The 18,097-nt window shown below is 42.2% G+C and overlaps 1 protein-coding gene across 5 annotated transcripts in view; it reads right to left on the reverse strand.

The window, feature by feature from the left end:
* Positions 1 to 1,865: 1,865 nt before the first annotated feature.
* The window catches only part of LOC138797614 (GRAM domain-containing protein 2B-like), a 68,826-nt gene continuing 52,594 nt past the window's right edge, over positions 1,866 to 18,097 (reverse strand). For 2 of the 5 annotated variants that reach the window (XM_069978004.1, XM_069978005.1), the window contains exons 11-13: positions 17,817 to 17,913; positions 17,615 to 17,722; positions 13,333 to 15,810 (exon numbers count right to left, since the gene is read on the reverse strand). In XM_069978004.1, the coding sequence (XP_069834105.1) occupies positions 15,795 to 15,810; positions 17,615 to 17,722; positions 17,817 to 17,913 (221 nt within the window). In that variant the 3' untranslated portion in view covers positions 13,333 to 15,794. Of the gene's footprint in view, positions 2,612 to 2,738; positions 2,841 to 5,534; positions 5,661 to 7,535; positions 7,718 to 13,332; positions 15,811 to 17,614; positions 17,723 to 17,816; positions 17,914 to 18,097 lie in introns of those variants that run through there. The other 3 variants (XR_011363958.1, XR_011363959.1, XR_011363960.1) reach the window with 3 other exon arrangements.

Raw genomic sequence — 18,097 nt, forward strand, 5'->3', positions numbered from 1 at the left:
CCTGGGTGCTGCGTGTAGCCCGGGACCGCGGCTATTAGCTGGCACGGTCCGATCGCCGTGCCCGCTAATCAGGTAATCAGATGCAGCAGTCAAAGTTAACAGCTGCATCCGATTACCGGATGCAGCACTTCCCTGGTGTCTATTACCTGTCGGGGTCTCCGCAAAGATCGCGCTGACCCCGGCTCGGCACTCGTTTGTTTTCGGCCACAGCAGCCGAAAGCAAACGAGTGCCGATCTCATTGATCTTTGCTGTATAACTATACAGCAAAGATCTCAATGAGAGATCAAAGTGTATATACTAGAAGTCCCCCAGGGGAAATAACCCTAACCCCAGGGGGGGGGGCTTCTAGTATAAGTGTAAAAAAAATAAATAAAGTGTTGTTGTCAATAAAAAGCCCCCTCCCCTAATAAAAGTCTGAATCACCCCCCTTTTCCCAGGTTATAAATTAAAATAAATAAATAAATGAACATGTTTGCATAATCGCCCATACTATTAATTAATCACATTCCTGATCTCGCACGGTAAACGGTGTAAGCGCAAAAAAATCCCAAAGTGCAAAATTGCGCATTTTTGGTCACATCAAATCCAGAAAAATTGAAATAAAAAGCGATCAAAAAGTCGCATATGCGCAATCAGGATACCGATAGAAAGTAAACATCATGGCGCAAAAAATGACACCTCACACAGCCCCATAGACCAAAGGATAAAAGCGCTATAAGCCTGGGAATGGAGCGGTTTTAAGGAACATATATTTGTTAACAATGGTTTGAATTTTTTACAGGCCATCAGATAAAAGAAAAGTTATACATGTTATACATCGTTTTAATCGTAACGACTTGAGGAACATATATAACAAGTCAATATAACCCAAGGGTGAATGGCGTAAAAACAAATACCCCCCAAATAAACAAAAATGCGTTTTTGTTTTTTTTTTTCAATTTCACCACACATTTTTTTTTTTTTTTGGTTTTCCAGTGTACTTTATGAAAAAATTCAGCCTGCCATTGCAAAGTACAATTAGTAGCGCAAAAAATAAGGGCTCATGTGAGTCTCTAGGTGGAAAAATGCAAGTGCTATGGCCTTTTAGGCACAAGGAGGAAAAAAAGAAAACGCAAAAATCGAAATTTGCTCTGTCCTTAAGGGGTTAAAGGGACTGTACCATCAGGCCTGGGATGAAGCACTGGAGGCGGGCTGACCCACCCCCAATGGGAGAAAACCCCCTTTCCTCTATGATACAGCTCCATTGATTCTATAGGAGCAGTGTCATAGAGGGGCGGAGGTTTCCTCCTACTGGGGGTGGGTCAGCCCGCCTCCAGTGTTTCAGCCCAGGCCTGATGGTACAGTCCCTTTAACCTGTTTTTCTTTCTTTGACATAGAAAAAGTGATTGGGATGACTGGTGGAAATGTGTATTGAATAGGGGGGCTTTTTGTATTCTCTCTTTAGATACCAGATTTCCAAAGGGTTTAAATAGGAAGGAGGATATTCTATACAGATATATTCTGTTTACACATTATCAAAATACTATATAACATGACCCAAATCCCCACTCAAAACTAGAGATGAGCATAACTCATTACTATACTATAACTATTACCACAAAGCTCAAATAGCAGGACTGCTGTTTCTTTCCTTTCTGTTGTTGCTGTTTCTTTCTTTTTTCTTTCCATAGTGCAATGTCCCAGAGCCCTGTTACGTGGCTGGGCTCATGATGGTCCCTATTCACTGGTTATATTTTATGTAGAAGAAAGTATTGTATAATGTTTTGCACTTTAATTCTCTGTTCCAGTGTACTTGGCAGGCAGAGAGTGGGTTACAAGCTACAACACACACAATCAGTAGATGGAGTGGGAAGGAAACTGTGCTGCTGTGCGCTCCTCTTGTGTATGTGACCTAGATGGACCCCATAGGCTTACACAGAAAGTCCATCTAGGTTATATGACAAAGAGCTGGGAGTGAATACACTGGGCAAGGACTTCTCCCATCTTGTTCTCGTTCTCCTGATCCATCACGGTTGTGGTCATGGTCATGTGAAAAGTATCAGGTACTTACTGGTAAACAGTGCCTTTCCCAAAATGTATAAATGGTCTTTTTTTTTCCAGACTGACACAGTGCTAACTGCTGCCATCTCTGTCCATGTCAGGAACTGTCCAGAGCAGGAGAGGTTTTCTATTGGCTAATGCTCTAGATGCTCTGACATAGACAGAGGTGGCAGCAGAGAGCACTGTGTTAGGCGGGAAAGAATACACCACTTCCTGCAAGACATACAGCAGCTAATAAGTACTTAAGGACTAGAGATTTTTAAATAGAAGTAAATTACATTTCTCTATAACTTTCTGGTACTGGTTGATCTAAAAAATATATAATTTTTCGGCAGAGTACCGCTTTACTATATGACAGTTGAGTTCTGATTAGTAGCTTTGGGCAACAAAAACAAACTTACTGTATAACAGCTTGGTAAATTTCCCCCTATGTTTAAACCCAGCCTGTACAGTGATTGTAAGACTGGGAAATAATGCTGCAAACAGGTTTACAATTTATTTGCGCTCTTAACAACAATTGGTAAGCGGAAGAGGATCCCTTCTAGACTCCAAACTTGTGTCTGTTTACAACTGAAAAAACAAAACAAAAAAAAGTTCATTAATTTACCTTTCATTTCTGTAAATAAGTTGATCAATAACAAAACCATGACCCAGGTGAGGGACAGGGATTGGAGGATGCTGTGATCATGTTCGTAACCGTCCTTGATTTATGGACAGTCTGCAAATTTGTTTTTCTGTTTCTGGTTCGGCATAAATCGGCAGATTATCGCTCCATGTAATAGGGCCCTAAATTGTCCTGCTAAAATTGAAAAATAGGTGTGTAATGCTGGTTGTTATACTGGAGGTAGGTTATATTTAAAGCTTCCCAGAGAACCTGTTGATATGCCGTAGTAGCTATGTATGTCAATAATACATAGCCACTACTTTAAGCCCTGCTCCCCCCTGCATTGCTTGTAAAATCACTAAATGCTCTTATGCAAATTACCTGCATAAGAGCATTTAAAGTGTCGCCGTATACACTGCAGGTGGACAGGGAAGCACAGGTTGCTTCCCGCACATGCACGAAACCCCCGGGCCACCGCCGATCCTCCCGGAGGTCCCTCAAGACGTAAGTATAAAGTCTATCTTATACTTACATCCTGAGGGACCTCCGGAAGGATCGGTGGTGGCCCGGGGGGTTGCGCATGCGTGGGAAGTAGCCTGTGCTTCCCTGCGCAGCCGCAGTGTATACAGCCCACTATGCAGTTATGAATATGCATAGTGGACTGGACGGGCCGCGGCGACACTTTAAATGCTCTTATGCAAGTAATTTGTATAAGAGCATTTAGTGATTTTACAAACAATATGGGGGTGAACAGGGCTTAAAGTATTGGCTAAGTATTACTGACATACATAGTTACTATGGCATATCAGCAGGTTCTCTGAGAAGAACCTGCTGATAGTGCCACTTTAAGAACAGATTCCTTAGGGTGCATTTACACAGAGATATTTATCTGATAGATTTTTGAAGCCAAAGCTAGGAATGGATTTCATAAGAGGAGAAACCTCAGGGTCCTTTTAAGGTCCTATTACACTGAACGATTATTGGCCGTATTCGGACAATAATCGTCTTGTGTAATAGAAGGCAACGTTGCTGTTGTTCGTCTTTTAACGTGTTGAAAGACAAACGACTGTGATAGCAGCGATCTGCTGCCGTCGCTCCGTGGAACAGGTGCAATTACCCGGGCAGATCCCCCCCCCCCCGCGCAGCTCCCCACAGCCCCCCTGCACTCACCCGCTTGCTGCCGACACGTGTAATAGCGGCACCAGAAAGCAGGGAACGAGGGGAACGTTTAATTGGGGCTTTACACACACAGATATCTAACTGATTTTTGCAGCCAAAGAAAAAAAAAGCCAGGAACAGACTATAAACTATAAACAGAGAACAGGTCTTAAAGAAAAGACTGAGATTTCTCCTCTTTTCAAATCCATTCCTGGCTTTGGCTTCAAAAATCTGTCAGATAATCTGTCAGATTTTTTTTGTGTAAAAGGACCCTCAGTCTTTTCTTTATGACCTGTTCTCTGCTTATAGTCTGTTCCTGGCTTAGGTTTAAAAAAATCTGTCACATAAATCTCTGAGTAAACACACCATCACCCTCTTCCCTTTCTGTGTGATAATCCTGTTTTACACAAGCATCATATTGAGGGCAGCATGATGATTGTGAATGATGGTCCAACTACTTCATGTCTTCTACACCAGTGCTTCTCAATTCCAGTCCTCAGGCCTCACCAACAGGTCATGTTTTGAGGCTATCCCATACAAAGGACACTTGTGCTAATACCTGATGATGAGTATAATTATATCACCTGTGCAATACTAAGGAAATCCTCAAAATATGACCTGTTGGTGAGGCCTGAGCACTGGAATTGAGAAGCACTGTTCTACACATTCATTCTTTCAGAGGGGTAGCTTTCCCACCCTTGTCGTGCATTTTAAAAACACTTGCTGCACAACCCCTCCTACTCTCTGACTTACTCCCTTCATTTTTTTCTTTAGTACGGAGCAGACAGGCCATACTTTAGGCTTGCAAAGAAGACTTTGCTATTTACATGCATGGAACTTCTGTATTGGTTGTATGTCTCCCTGGACCCGAATTTCAGCTACAATGAACATAGAGAATTTAGGTCACCAACCCCATCTCCTGGGCATGTGCCATAGTGGTGGGCAGGGGATTAAATAATGTTTCTCTTGGTCAGGCAGGTTACACCAGTATATGTTCTACTTCTCTTCCCTGGCTGTCAGCACTTTCGTTTAAAGCAACTCTGTACCCACAATCTGTCCCCCCCCCCCCCCAAAACCGCTTGTACCTTCAGATAGCTGCTTTTAATCCAAGATCTGTCCTGGGGTCCGTTTAGCAGGTGATGCAGTTATTGTCCTAAAAAACTACTTTTAAACTGGCAGCCCCGTGCCCAACGGCCTTGGCTTAGATTGTGTATGCATTAGGCTGGCACAACCTCTCTGTCCCTCCTCCCCACCCTCTTCATCATTAGGAATGCTCCAGGCAGATTGTCTCCTATTCCCCACCTGTGTCAGCCCGGCACATGGGCTGGATCGTTAAGGCACCTGTGCAATGTTCAGCATGGAGAAAATGTTCCAGTGGCATTCCTAATGATGTAGAGGGTGGGGAGGCGGGACAAAGGGGTGGTGCAAAGTTAGGGCGCAGATATTCTAAGCCACGTCCTTTGGGCACGGGGCTGCAAGTTTAAAAGTTGTTTTTTAGGACAATAACTGCATCACCTGCCGAACGGACCCCAGGACAGATCTTGGATTAAAAGAAGCTATCTGAAGGTACAAGTGGTTTTGGGGGGGGGGGGTCAGATTGTGGGTACAGAGTGGCTTTAAACTATATAAATTATAGTGCACATGTAAAGGAAATAAAAATAGTATCTAGTTGTTATGTTTATTTTTCTTGTTCTTGTATTGTTCTTTTTTTTTTATTTTATTTTTACTTACCATACTCTTTACCAAGGACAGGCTGGTCCCTCCATCTGAATGCACCCCACCGAGGAGATTCCTTTAGTATCTGAGATGGCTGGGTTGGATCATACCATGAGGTCTCCCGAAGGAGCTGAGAGGCACCTGGAAAACATATTTGAACGATTTAAGAGTTTATTTAAATACAGGAAACATTATGTAATATTTTACAAGATAGCCAAAAGATATTGGAGCCCATAGCATCCTCTATCAGGATCAAAAATTAGCATAAAATTAGCTTACAGTATCAAACTGGGGTATGTTTTTTTTTTTCTGACATGCTTTAATCATTTAAAGGGTTACTCTATAAATCATTATCATACTAAAACTGGCTGGTGTTACTCTGCTGGTGGTTGTGCCTTGGTCTGACGGTCATATGTGGTTACTCCTGGTCCATGTTCCACTGCTGCTCTGCCAGTCACGCTGCTGAGATTAGATCTAAATAACTGAACACAGTATCAAATCTGCTGCGGATCTGCTGTGTATCTGCTGTGTGTGTTTGTACCCTTAAGGGAGAGCTTCTGGAGCAGGTGCAGAGCAGATGAAGAGCTTAGTGTGGTTAGCTGGGTGTTTTTGTAAGCTTATAACCTACTTAAAGGGGTTATCCAGTGCTACAAAAACATGACCACTTTCTTTCAGAGACAACACGACTCTTGTCTCCGGTTCAGGTGCGGTTTGCAATTAAGCTCCATTTACTTTAATGGAACTGAGCAGCAAAACCCCACCCAAACTGGAGACAAGATTCATGTTGTATCTGGAAGAAAGTGGCCATGTTTTTGTAGCCATGGATAACCTTTTTAACAGTCCTTTTCAGGAGTAGTAGTCTGTCAGTAAAAATCATATTCCATACAATATACCAGTATTATATGGAATAGTGATACTGGTATACACCTAGTAATAGTCAGCCGGGCACACTGGTGCGCCCGCATGCAAATTCACCGCAAATGAAGATCATCGAGCCATTACTTCAGTAGTAAAAAAAAAAAAAAAAAAAAAAAAAAGGAAAAATTGGCAGCACATCTATGACTCTGTTGCTCAGGTACTCTGTTACTGCAGTACCGGCCGTTCTGTGACCCGACCAGGTCACAGAACGGCCGGTGTTATACGTAGTGTGAACCCTGCCTAACAAGGTACAAGATGTCATGACTAGTGTTGAGCGGACTTGCTGAACTGTTTTGAGTTATCAACGTTCTCTGAACACTAATGTAGATGTGATGTCAGATTTTAACAGTTCATTGGCTCTGGGTGTGACTGACAAAGACTAGAGAGGAGGAGGAAGGAATGTTCCAGTCCATGTGTAGTCTCCACCATGACCTACGATTTCAGTTTAACTCTAAATGTCGTCTTCGAGTAGTAATAAGTCCTGGCAACTACCCAGATACCTGTCACCATTCGGCCCAGCCAGGTAACTCTGCGATTGGTGCATCTTTACAGGCGGACCAATTCCAGTGAGAATGACAGGAGGTGTCGGCTTCTCACAGCCCACTTGTGAGTGTAGGAAGAGCTCAGAGCTGGTAGTAAACAGCAGCGCTGGCACAGTGAAAGTAAGCACACAAACTGACCTCTTCCTGCCCTGATTATCGTCTGTCCACTATTACTGTGTCTAATGGTCACCCCTGGCCTCTGTTGCTGTAACTAATAGTCATCCCTGTCCCCTGTTGCTGTAACTAATTGTCATTCCTGTCCCCTGTTGCTGTAACTAATAGTCATCCCTGTTTCCTGTCGCTGTACTTGATATCTACCCTGCCCTTGTTGCGGTAACTATTTGTCATCCCTGCCCCCTGTTGCTGTACTTGATATCTACCCAACACATTTTTAGTGGAAGAAAAAATACCAAGCATATACCAGTCCGGCTGTGGCCCCTAGAGAATGGCAGGAGATAACCATAAAGGTTTTCTTCAGATAAATTAAACTTTAGGAACAAGAGCTCTAAGCAGAAGCTACAATTGACTTTACTTAGATTGTTCAATGCATACTTACTGGGGTGGAGTGCTGCCTGCTCTCTTTGTCTGTAGTCATTTTGCCATCGGACGAAGGGCTCACGCTTATTAGTGTACAATGTATGTGACTTAACATCTGCTCCCATAGGACCCGAGGTAAATGAGACTGCCTGTTGCAGGATGGGGGAGTTGGAAGGTCCATGTAGAGACACAGACCTGACACTATAAAAATAAAGATTAATTGTTGGCTATAGTTTGCACAGTTCAAATAAATGGATACTAGTTTATTTTGTCATTAAAGGGGTTGTCTGGGCCAGTGTCAGACTGGGGTACCTGGGGCCCACCAGAGGAACTTATTCTGGGGGCCCACCAATGAAGAATAATCCATCCTGGGGGGCGGGGTTTTGTTGGTGGTATCATATCCTTCTTACCCATTGGGCAGAATAGGCGACTGCCCAGGGGCTCAATGCTCATAAGGGCCCCTCTGCCCTCTCAATAGGAAAGACTGCTCTGCATATGGCTGCTAATCAGCTGCTGAGGGCTGCCAGTGCCCCCTCGGTCCAGTGGAGGCCCCCAGCACAGTTGATTAGATGATCTATAATGCTGCTGAGCAGCTCTGCTGAGGGCCGCCACGGAGCCATGGGGTCCTCGGCCGCTGCCAGAACTTGCTGTTACAGATCAGGTCACTGACAGTCATTCAAAAGTAACAGGCAGCAGCACGGCCTCCCACCGCTGCCCTGCTAATCATGTGTGCTGGGGGCCTCCACTGGACTGAGGGGCAACATGTCACTCATTCACTGTGAGGAACTTGCATGGTGATGGTCTATGTATATAAGGGGGGGGGGGGGTTGGGGGGCAAAATAGGAGTGGAATTTGAGCAGAATGCAAGCAGAATTTAAGCCTCCATTGACCTCTATAGGATTCCTCTAGCAGAATCCGTGCAAAGAATTGACATGTCAATTCTTTGGGCAGAAAGCGGATCTGTGGCAGAAAATTCTGCAGTGTGAAATTCCATTAAACACAATGGGACATTGCTCTGTTCATAATTTCCGTTTGAAATTCCTCCCGTAAAATAAGAGCGGATTCTGCTTCAATTCCTTGCGTATTCCTCAGTGTGCTCATACCCTTACTTTAAGTAGAATATTGTCTCCTGGCTACAGTTCTGCTATGATTTGCAAAAAATTGCTGCTTTTTTTAGCGCAATTTTGCACAAATCAGGGCATCATGACATTATGTGTGCTGTATTATGAACACCACACTAGTGCTGCCATAGTTACAGTGGGGTGGTGCAGGGCCGGAGCTTAGTGAACAGCCCGGGGCCTAAGGTAAAGTTAATCCACCCCTGTGTACACTCACAGAGGAGGCAGTCATGTGATTGATGAATGCATTGAGCATGACACTCTTTACAGACTGCACTTCATGTATTTAATCTCTTTTTTTCAACCAGCAGCCTACAAAATTCAGCTCCCTGTAGCAGAGATGAAGGAGCAGAGTGTACACTTCCGCGTGTGGCAGCCCCTTCGTTCTATCGGCAGGGTTTGCAGCAGCCAGACCACGACCGATATACACTTCTAACATGTCGCTATGACATGTCAGAAGTTTTTTAAAATGGTAGTTACGCTTTAAGTCCACTGAAAAGCTAATGAATGTACTGGTGTGTTTACACAGAGAGATTTATCTAACAGATTTTTGAAGCCAAAGCCAGGAATAGACTATAAACAGAGAACAAGTCTTAAAGGAAAGACTGAGATTTCTCCTCTTTTCAAATCCATTCCTAGTTTTGGCTTAAAAAATCTGTCAGATAATCTGTGTGTGTAAACACATTACTGTTCCACCAAGCTAACAGGTGTAGCTCTTTAAAGAGTGGTCTAGACTGGAGCAGAATTGCAGCATCAGTGACTTTTGAACAAATAAGTGTGCCGTGGGGTCAAAAGACAACTGTAACTAGACATATCAGTCTAATTTTACACCAATGATAAATAAATCCCCCCTATATAGCTACAGTCTGACCACAGCTTTTAGAGTGGTGGTCAGTATCCTAGACAACAAGCTGTCAACAATAGGAAGGTGCTCCTGTAGTCTGAGACACTGCCCAAACAAAAAAGAAATATCTGAGCGGGATGTTTTTGCAGCCCTGGACAGGTTAGTACATTGGGGGAGATTTATTAAACATGGTGTAAAGTGAAACTGTCTCAGTTGCCCCTAGCAACCAATCAGATTCCACCTATCATTTTCCAAAGAGTCTGTGAGGAATGCAAAGTGGAATCTGATTGGTTGCTAGGGTCAACTGAGCCAGTTTCACTTTACATGATGTTTGATAAATCTCCCTCATTGTATTCTAGTTAGAAAAAGTAGAAATTGTATGTTCCTCTCTTACCTCTGTATGTTTTGTGGAAATTCTGTTTCCAATGAGCGGCAGGACACATGATTTGTAAGAGTAGGCAGCTCCATGCCAGCGCTGTCTATGAGCTCACCCAGACAATAGGAGGCCTCTGAATGTATTCCTTATGTAATGTTGTGACCCACAATGCGCTTCCTGGCAACCATAGAACAGTCACTATGTGAGGTAACAAGAGAACTCCGGACTCACCAACAGCCGCCTCATAACCAAGAGAATGAATGACACTGAGAATAGTGCAGTGTATTATGTGATACTGTGTATTGTCATATTTTACATTCAAATAGATCCTTATAAACATGTCTGGAATATCACTTTTGTTCCTATCACACAGGCTTTGTGCAGTACTGACCTATTACACAGCCCAATGTTCCAGGGGAAGCAGGTGCCAACTTGTCAGGTCAGCACTCGCTTCCTCCTCGTTCCTTTGCTTATACACGGACAGACTGCGAGGGGGAGGCCCGGACGATCCTTAGATCATGTGGGATGCCCACTGTAGTCAGTGCTGCACCCATCGTGGATCTATCAACATCATGAAAGACTACAATCATCCGACATTGTAAATTTTGGCTTATTGTCCTATTACACTAAACAGTTATCCTGAACGCTAATAGCCGATAATCGTTCAGTATTATAGGGCCTTTAAATTTTCTCTTCCACAGATGCATCCACATCTAGATCAGGCTGTTACAGCCTCTGGTCCTCTTGACATGCTGGGATCTGACTAGTTTGCAATGAAATGAAAGCTGTGATAAACTGTTATGGCAGAGGAAAAGCATTGTGCAGTAATATACTGTCTGTATAAAATTCATTTCGCCTTCCTTGTTTTGTCATGGGGTATTCTCTCTGTCAGGCCATTTTAATGGGTGTTGATCATGGCAGGCAGAGACAGGACCATATTTAATCACTAGGCCCTGGAGCTCCAGTACTGTGGGTGGTGCCTTTCTGTAGACAGCATTACTGCTGATAATAATAATACTAAAATATTATTGTTAATTTTTCTCTTTAAAGCCACCTCCCCTGCATAATACTGTGCAGGGGCCACATTGTACTGAATAGGGGCACTACAGGTGACAATATACTGTATGTGGCTCTCCGTCAAAGTTTCCCCAACAGTATAATGCCTCCTGTATCCTTAAAGGGAATTGTTCATCAGAAAATGAATTATTGTTTTAACAATGTTTTAAAATTTTTAAAGAATTTTTGGTGACTAGAGAAGGGGATAGGGGACAAGTAAAGTTAAATAAGAAAACCCCTTTAACCAATAGGTTTAAATGTAAAGGGCTTGTTGTTTAGGTAAGTACAGAAGGAAGCTCAGCCACCTGTCACTCTGACCTTACTGCACCTGCACCACTGAAGGAGCACATGGCATCTGCATGGGATTTCAATCCAGTCAGGTGATGTGCAAGTCAGCAGGGGGTCGGAGTGTAAACCATGGACCGAGGTGGGACAGGGGACACAAAGCCAGAAAAGCCCCAACCTCAGACCCTTTCCTAGCAGATAAACCTATGGATTTAAAACCAATTTAATCCTGCAGAAAGCAGTTCTTGTCCACAAGGGGGATGAAAGGATAATTTGGGGATGAAAGGATAATTTGAAGTGGCTTTTTTCGGGCCAACAACACTTATCCCCTATCAACAGTGGGGGGGCGTCAACTGTATGATTGTAGTGGTCCAACTGCTGGGACCCTATCTCAAGAACGGAGTCACGAGTTTCACAGCAGAATGCTAAGGCGGTTGCACCAGTTCTCTTTGTTGTTTGAGAGCTGCAGAAGAAGTCAAATATCCACACACAAAAATCCCTGCACGCTACTGTGAATCATATTACCAAACATGTCCAATAGAGATGAGCGAACCAGGTTCGGGTTAGAGTCCATCCGAACCAGAACTTTCAGCATTTGATTAGTGAGGGCTGCTGAACTTGGATACAGCCAATGACAATAACCATGTTTTCCACATAGCCTTAGGGCTTTATCCAACTTCAGCAGCCACCACTAATCAAATGCCGAAAGTTCGGGTTCGGATCGACTCGAGCATGCTCAAGGTACGCTCATCTCTAATGTCCAACCTATGTAATAGGTTGCAATATAATACAATAAACAAAGTCTTCCACAGTTTCTTTGCATTTTTTTACTGCCTTTTGATAGTATGTGGGATCACTAAATAGGCAAATTTTTTTGTGGATTACAGTGGTGCTACAGAGACAAAAACTTTATAACCACATTTTAAAAAAAAAACAAAAAAACACCACACCACTTACCTATTGCGATGGCTACACAGACAAGCCCTGATCAGGCTCCAGAAAATGCAGATACAAACATTCCAACTGTCCAGCACATTGTACCAATAAAACTTCACTTTTATTTAGTATGCCATAAAAACAACATGACTGATGAGGTGGTGATGTTTTTAGGACATATAAATTCAGGCTATGTTTCCACACAGTATTTTCACTCAGGTTTAAAAATTGCCAATGTTTTAAAATAATAGCAATTATTTGCCATTAAATGACAGACATCCACTCAACCTCAACAGTGTGTGAACATAGGGGAAGATTTATCAAACTGGTGTAAAGTAGAATTGGCCCGGTTGCCCCTAGCAACAAATCAGATTCCACTTTTCATTCCTCATAGATTCTTGAAAATGAAAGGTGGAATCTGATTTGTTGCTAGGGGCAACCGGGCCAATTCTACTTTACACCAGTTTGTTCGATCTCCCCTATAGTCTGTGTCTTCAAACCACTCCTGGTTTTGTAGAAAAATACTGAGCAAAAACACTATGGGAGAGATTTAGCAAAGGGTGTAAAATTTAGACTGGTGCAAACTGCCCACAGCAACCAATCACAGCTCAACTTTAGTTCAGATTGGTTGCTGTGGGCAGTTTGTACCAGTCTAAATTTTACACCCTTTGATAAATCTCCCCCTATATGTGAACATAGCCTACAAGTGAAGTTTTATTGGTGCAACACACAACACTCATTGGTACAACTGGAATGTATAGACATCTTGAAACGGTCTACTCTATTTCCATCCCAGTCTCTCAAAGTATCCGATATGCTGCTTATAAAATATATATAGCCCTCATATAAAGCCCTCATAGTCTACTCTATGGAGGGTGGTCAGACTGGGATCACGATTCCCCAGTCTCCTGTTACAGTAAAGGGGCGGTTCACACATGCGCAACACTGCTCCAATTCATTCTCTATGGGAGCCAAGGAAACAGCAGGCTACAGTGTTCAGCTGTTTCTAGCAGCTGCCATAGAGAATAAATAGGGGATTACTTTGTCAGATGGGAATATCCCTTTAAGGCCTGTTAGTTGCATTGTTGATAAATGAACAACCACCATCAATTTCAAGAAATAAAAAGGTTTATTCCCAAAGATGGATGTTAATCTAGTAAAAAAAAAAAAAAAAAAAAAAAAAAAAAAAAAAACAGACTAGAGTGCAGTATTTATAAATACTCTATGAAAAAATCTGTCAATATACAGCATCTCAAATTATATTACAAAATCTGACCAAAAATAGCATTTTACATAAATACAAAAATTTTAGGGATATTACAACATTTGTTGATTAAATAACAGTTCGTATAAATACAAATTTTTGGAGATGCAATTTTTTTTAAAGATGCACTTGCATAGTAATGAGGTAATCAAGGGGTTATACAGATGCGTCTCAATATCTGCAGTAGTTCTCAAGCACTTACTAAGGGTCTATTCACACATACAGTGTTTTCAGTTGCGTGTTTTGGGGCTTCAAACGAAAAGACAAAAACATGCAGCATCCAAAACATTCAGTTAATGTCACACACAGCCAACCTGACAGCCATTTTTAACTGGACAGCTGTCATTTAGACAAATAACGGCCGTCCAATAAAAACAGCCATCACTTTGACAGTGTGTGAACATAGCTAAATGAATACACACAATGAAAGAAAGGTTTCAATGAAATCCAATTCTTTATAAGGAAATAGAACATTTAATCTGCTATATTCCATTTACCTGGAGGTGAAAGTGCTGCGCTGAAGTTGTAAAGTGTTAGCTTACAGGACACATGTGACACTTCAGTTTCCTATTCTAGGTGTTTATTATGGAATCTTTCAGGCTTTCTAATGAATACATTATGCAAGTACAGAACTTGCTAAACAATACTCATGTTTTGGCAACTGCCTAGCAACTTGGAGAGGCGACCAAGCAGGATGTGCGGGTGATCTGGTGTCCTCATCTGTTACATATATGCTGGCTGGACACATTGTCACCCGTATTTCCTCATGCACTGTGCAATATAAAATAGCAGCAGGCCCTAAACTTTTAGCTGTAAATTTTCTTAGAATTCCCAGCTAAAGTTTGGATAAGCATTCAGCTACGTTGACTAAAAAGGCGGCTGAGGAATTCCAGATCAATTACAGAAATGAGTGATCTTTAAATAAAGTGCAGTTTTCTAGTTGTTACAACTAGACTTAAATGGGCACCGTCACTAGAAATACCTTTTCACGTGTCAGACATTCAGACATGTCAAATGTTATTGATCACAGTGGGTCTCACTGCTGACACATGCTCTGATGAGAAGATATAGCTGGGGAGAGAGAGTATGTCAGCGCGATCCTCTTTCCAGCCAGACCCTCATTCCATCAATAGTTTCTCATAGGAAAAGCATTGCCCTACTGCGATCTCTCCCGGGCTAAGTCTTCTGATCAGACCGGGTGTCACCAGTGAGACCCACTGTGATCAGTAGCTTTTGACATGTCTGATGACATGTCAAAATGGATTTTAAGTGACAGGTACGCTTTAAACATTCAAAGAAATATTCAGCCTTTATGCCACCATATACATTCTACAGTGAACGTGGACTGTTCATTTATATCTACCTTTGAAACTCTTAAGATATTGGATATCATACTTGCATAATAAGAAAACTCTTGTTAGTAAAGGCAATTGAATGAGTTATACCACCATAACAGTTTACCCCCTATATGAATCAGAGATAGGTGTCTGATCGGGGAAGATGGGGAGGGGTCTCCCACTAGGCTATGTTCGCACAACATACTAAAGATCGCAAACATTGACCATTGTTTCAGTATCTTAAGTACATTTTGGGAACATAGCCTGAAAATGTAGTGGTAGGTTACATGTGCTCACTGCCACTCTATTCATTCTATATGGGAGCCACTGGAGATAGTAAGGGGATAGGTCATGGGTCTCCAAACGCCCTCCAGCTGTTGCAAAACTACTTTTCCCCATCATGCCTGGACAGCCAAATCCAAAGCTTTAGCTGTCCAGGCATGATGGGAGTTGTAGTTTCGCAACAGCTGAAGGGCCGCAGTTTGGAGACCCGTGCGATAGGTTGTCATGGTGGGACAACCCCGTCAACATTGGACCAATGCTTTAGCACAGGATTTCTTCAGTTTTTTTTTTTTTATTTAGCAACTAATCCTGTGTAACTTTTCTTCCTTTCGGGAAGATTCCATTCTATAGAACATTTGCATAGAGGACAAACATACTCAAAATTTGTAAGAAAACAAAACTATTTACAAAATCTACATCCTTTGAGACATTCACTACTGCACAGATACAAGCTATGAAATACCTGAGTGAGCGAAATACTAAATGGTTTCTCGGTTCATCTGTTGAAAGGTAATAGTAAATCTGTTTAACAGTGTCTTTGTGCAAAACTGCTGCCTGAAGGTCTCACTTCCGCTAGGATTTAAGATCCCTGTGAACCTTGTCATGTCACAAGTGTACAGTATGAATTTCTGTTTGGAAGGAGTGATCTTCTTTCTTGAATCCAATGTCCTTCCATTCAACCAAGATTTTGAGGCTTTAAAGCACTGTTCTGGGTCTGCTCCACAAGTCTTTTCGTTCATGAAGACGGAGATATAAATGGAACTTGTTGAGATTTTTACTTCAAGTATCTTGAGATCTGCAAACGGAACATTATACCATGTCACCTTACAAAACTTGCAAGTTAAAAAAAAAAAAAAAAAGTAATAAAAAGGAGCTATGTATGTTTGTTTTATTGCCCCTACATAAAAGGTGCAGTGACTAGCCAAACAACAAGCAGACTCTGAATGCTCTGTTTGTCCAGCTTCATAAATCATTTGTCGGCAAAACATTTCCCAGTGTAAGCAGAGATGTGCTGTTACAACAGTGGATGTGACTGGCCATGTGAATGATTCAGCGCTCATAAAAGGTCAAAGATAAAAAAGGTCTCTGTCTAAAAAGGTCTAAATCAGGGGATGTCAAACTTGCAACACTACAATTCCCATCATGCATGGACAGCCAAAGCTTAGTTTTAGTTGTCCAGGCACAATGGGAGTTGTAGTTTTGCAACAGCTAAAGGGCCATAGTTTGACACCTGTGGTCTAAATTAAAGATGAGCCTTTGTTATTACTGTAAATTTGCTCATCCGCCCTGCTCCCTTCTAACTGACTGCCACTACATACCGCTCCTCCCCCCCTGGATGCTGGGAAAAGCTGGATCCAGTCCTGCGAAACTCAGAGAAGTTTCCCAGGACCACATCCAGCTTTTCTGAGCACCCGGGGAGGAGTGGCAGTCAGTTATTTCTTAAAATCCACTCATCGCCCTGCTTCTATTTAACTAAGAGATCAGCTTTGTTGTTACTGTAAATACGATCATCTCTCTTCTAAATGCTATTGTCATTAACCCACTGATAGCCTTGTCAGTTACAATAGGAGGAACACTGCTTTTCTGTGAGTAGTGCACTGACTAGCAAAGTTTGTTTTTCTTTCAATCTAATAAATTTAATCTAAAAGTGTACATGGCAGGTGAAAAATCTTTTGACAAGTTAAACATTTTCATTTATTCCCCTCCCCACCCAGGCTGAGTGCTTCTCTCAGCTCAGTGCTCTTCCACTGGCTCCCAGGCTAAAGAGAATGACTATACATTCAGTTTCCCATAGCAATATGGAAAGAAACACAAAGTCAAGATTTTTAAAGCGACTGGAGGTCTGACCACACATTTTTTATTTTTTTTTTACATTAAAGTGTTATAGTCAGGTGCAGTAAGAGAGGTCCTCAGGCATGTGAAAAGTTGCTGATTGTACCAGGTCTAAAAGATCCAGAGTAACAGAAGGGGGGGGGGGGGGGGGGGGGGGGGGGGGGAAGAGGGAATGCACGACAGTGTGCTCCATTCCCCGACCAGCAGAACATCTGATCCGTTTGCTCCATAATCTACATAATTAAGCGAATAAGTTGGATTTGATTGATATCTGGGTTTTATTGACAGAACTCTGTGGTGCATGTGGGACATGTCAAATGTTACTGTAAATGACAGTAACGCTTCATAGAGATGTGGGCAAGAATGTGATAGAAAGCCTTTGACTCGCATCATGCATGGATCTATTAACAACAAAGAAACTAAGGGAGAAGAGGAAGAAGAGAGGGAAGAAGACACAGAGGAAGTCACAGGAAGCTCAGGCAACACCAACAAGTGCCACATCTTTTCACCACCAATATTGTTCATGGTATGCAATAGTTCACTTGGTTAGAAAGGAAGTGGGCACTTTTTCCACGGACCTATACATGGGGTTGGTGGTGATGATGATGATGATGACCATCTACTTAGCCTACAGTACAGAAACCATCCTTTACAGACTAAACTTGTAAAAGTTAGACTCTTCAAAAAGGTGAATTTAAAAAAAACAAACAAACAAAAACACACTAAATAAACATTGTCATTAGTAGATGCATAAGTGCAATACTAACCCCTGAGCTTCATCTCCTCTTGGCCAGGCCCCCATGATGTTCAGCTGGTTCTCCAGCTCCATAATACGCAAACCAATATACCCTGACGAGAAGAGGAGTAGTAAAACCCTGCCAGAAAATAAAGAAACAGGTCTTTTTATACTGTAATAAAAGGGTAGCATCAAGAATAATGTCAAAACGTAGCAGTAATAAAATAACTCACAGCAGCATATAGATAACGAGTAGAATATTCACAGCCCTAGGATCTGCCCATTGCATGTGGCTGTCATCAGAAGACGTCTTCTCTTGGCAAACATCCCCTATAGAAGAAGAAGAGACACTTTATGATATGATATAACATATATTACATTCTCAAACTATCTTCTCTGAATTTATAAATTGAGCTTCCACAAGATTCAGTTACCTCTGGAGGCTGACTGCAGCAGAATAACTGCATTTTATCATGCTATGTTCAAGGCTGACCTTAAGGGGTGTACGCTTCAA

This window comes from Dendropsophus ebraccatus, chromosome 7, assembly GCF_027789765.1.
Source record: "Dendropsophus ebraccatus isolate aDenEbr1 chromosome 7, aDenEbr1.pat, whole genome shotgun sequence".
NCBI classification, from domain to species: domain Eukaryota; kingdom Metazoa; phylum Chordata; class Amphibia; order Anura; family Hylidae; genus Dendropsophus; species Dendropsophus ebraccatus.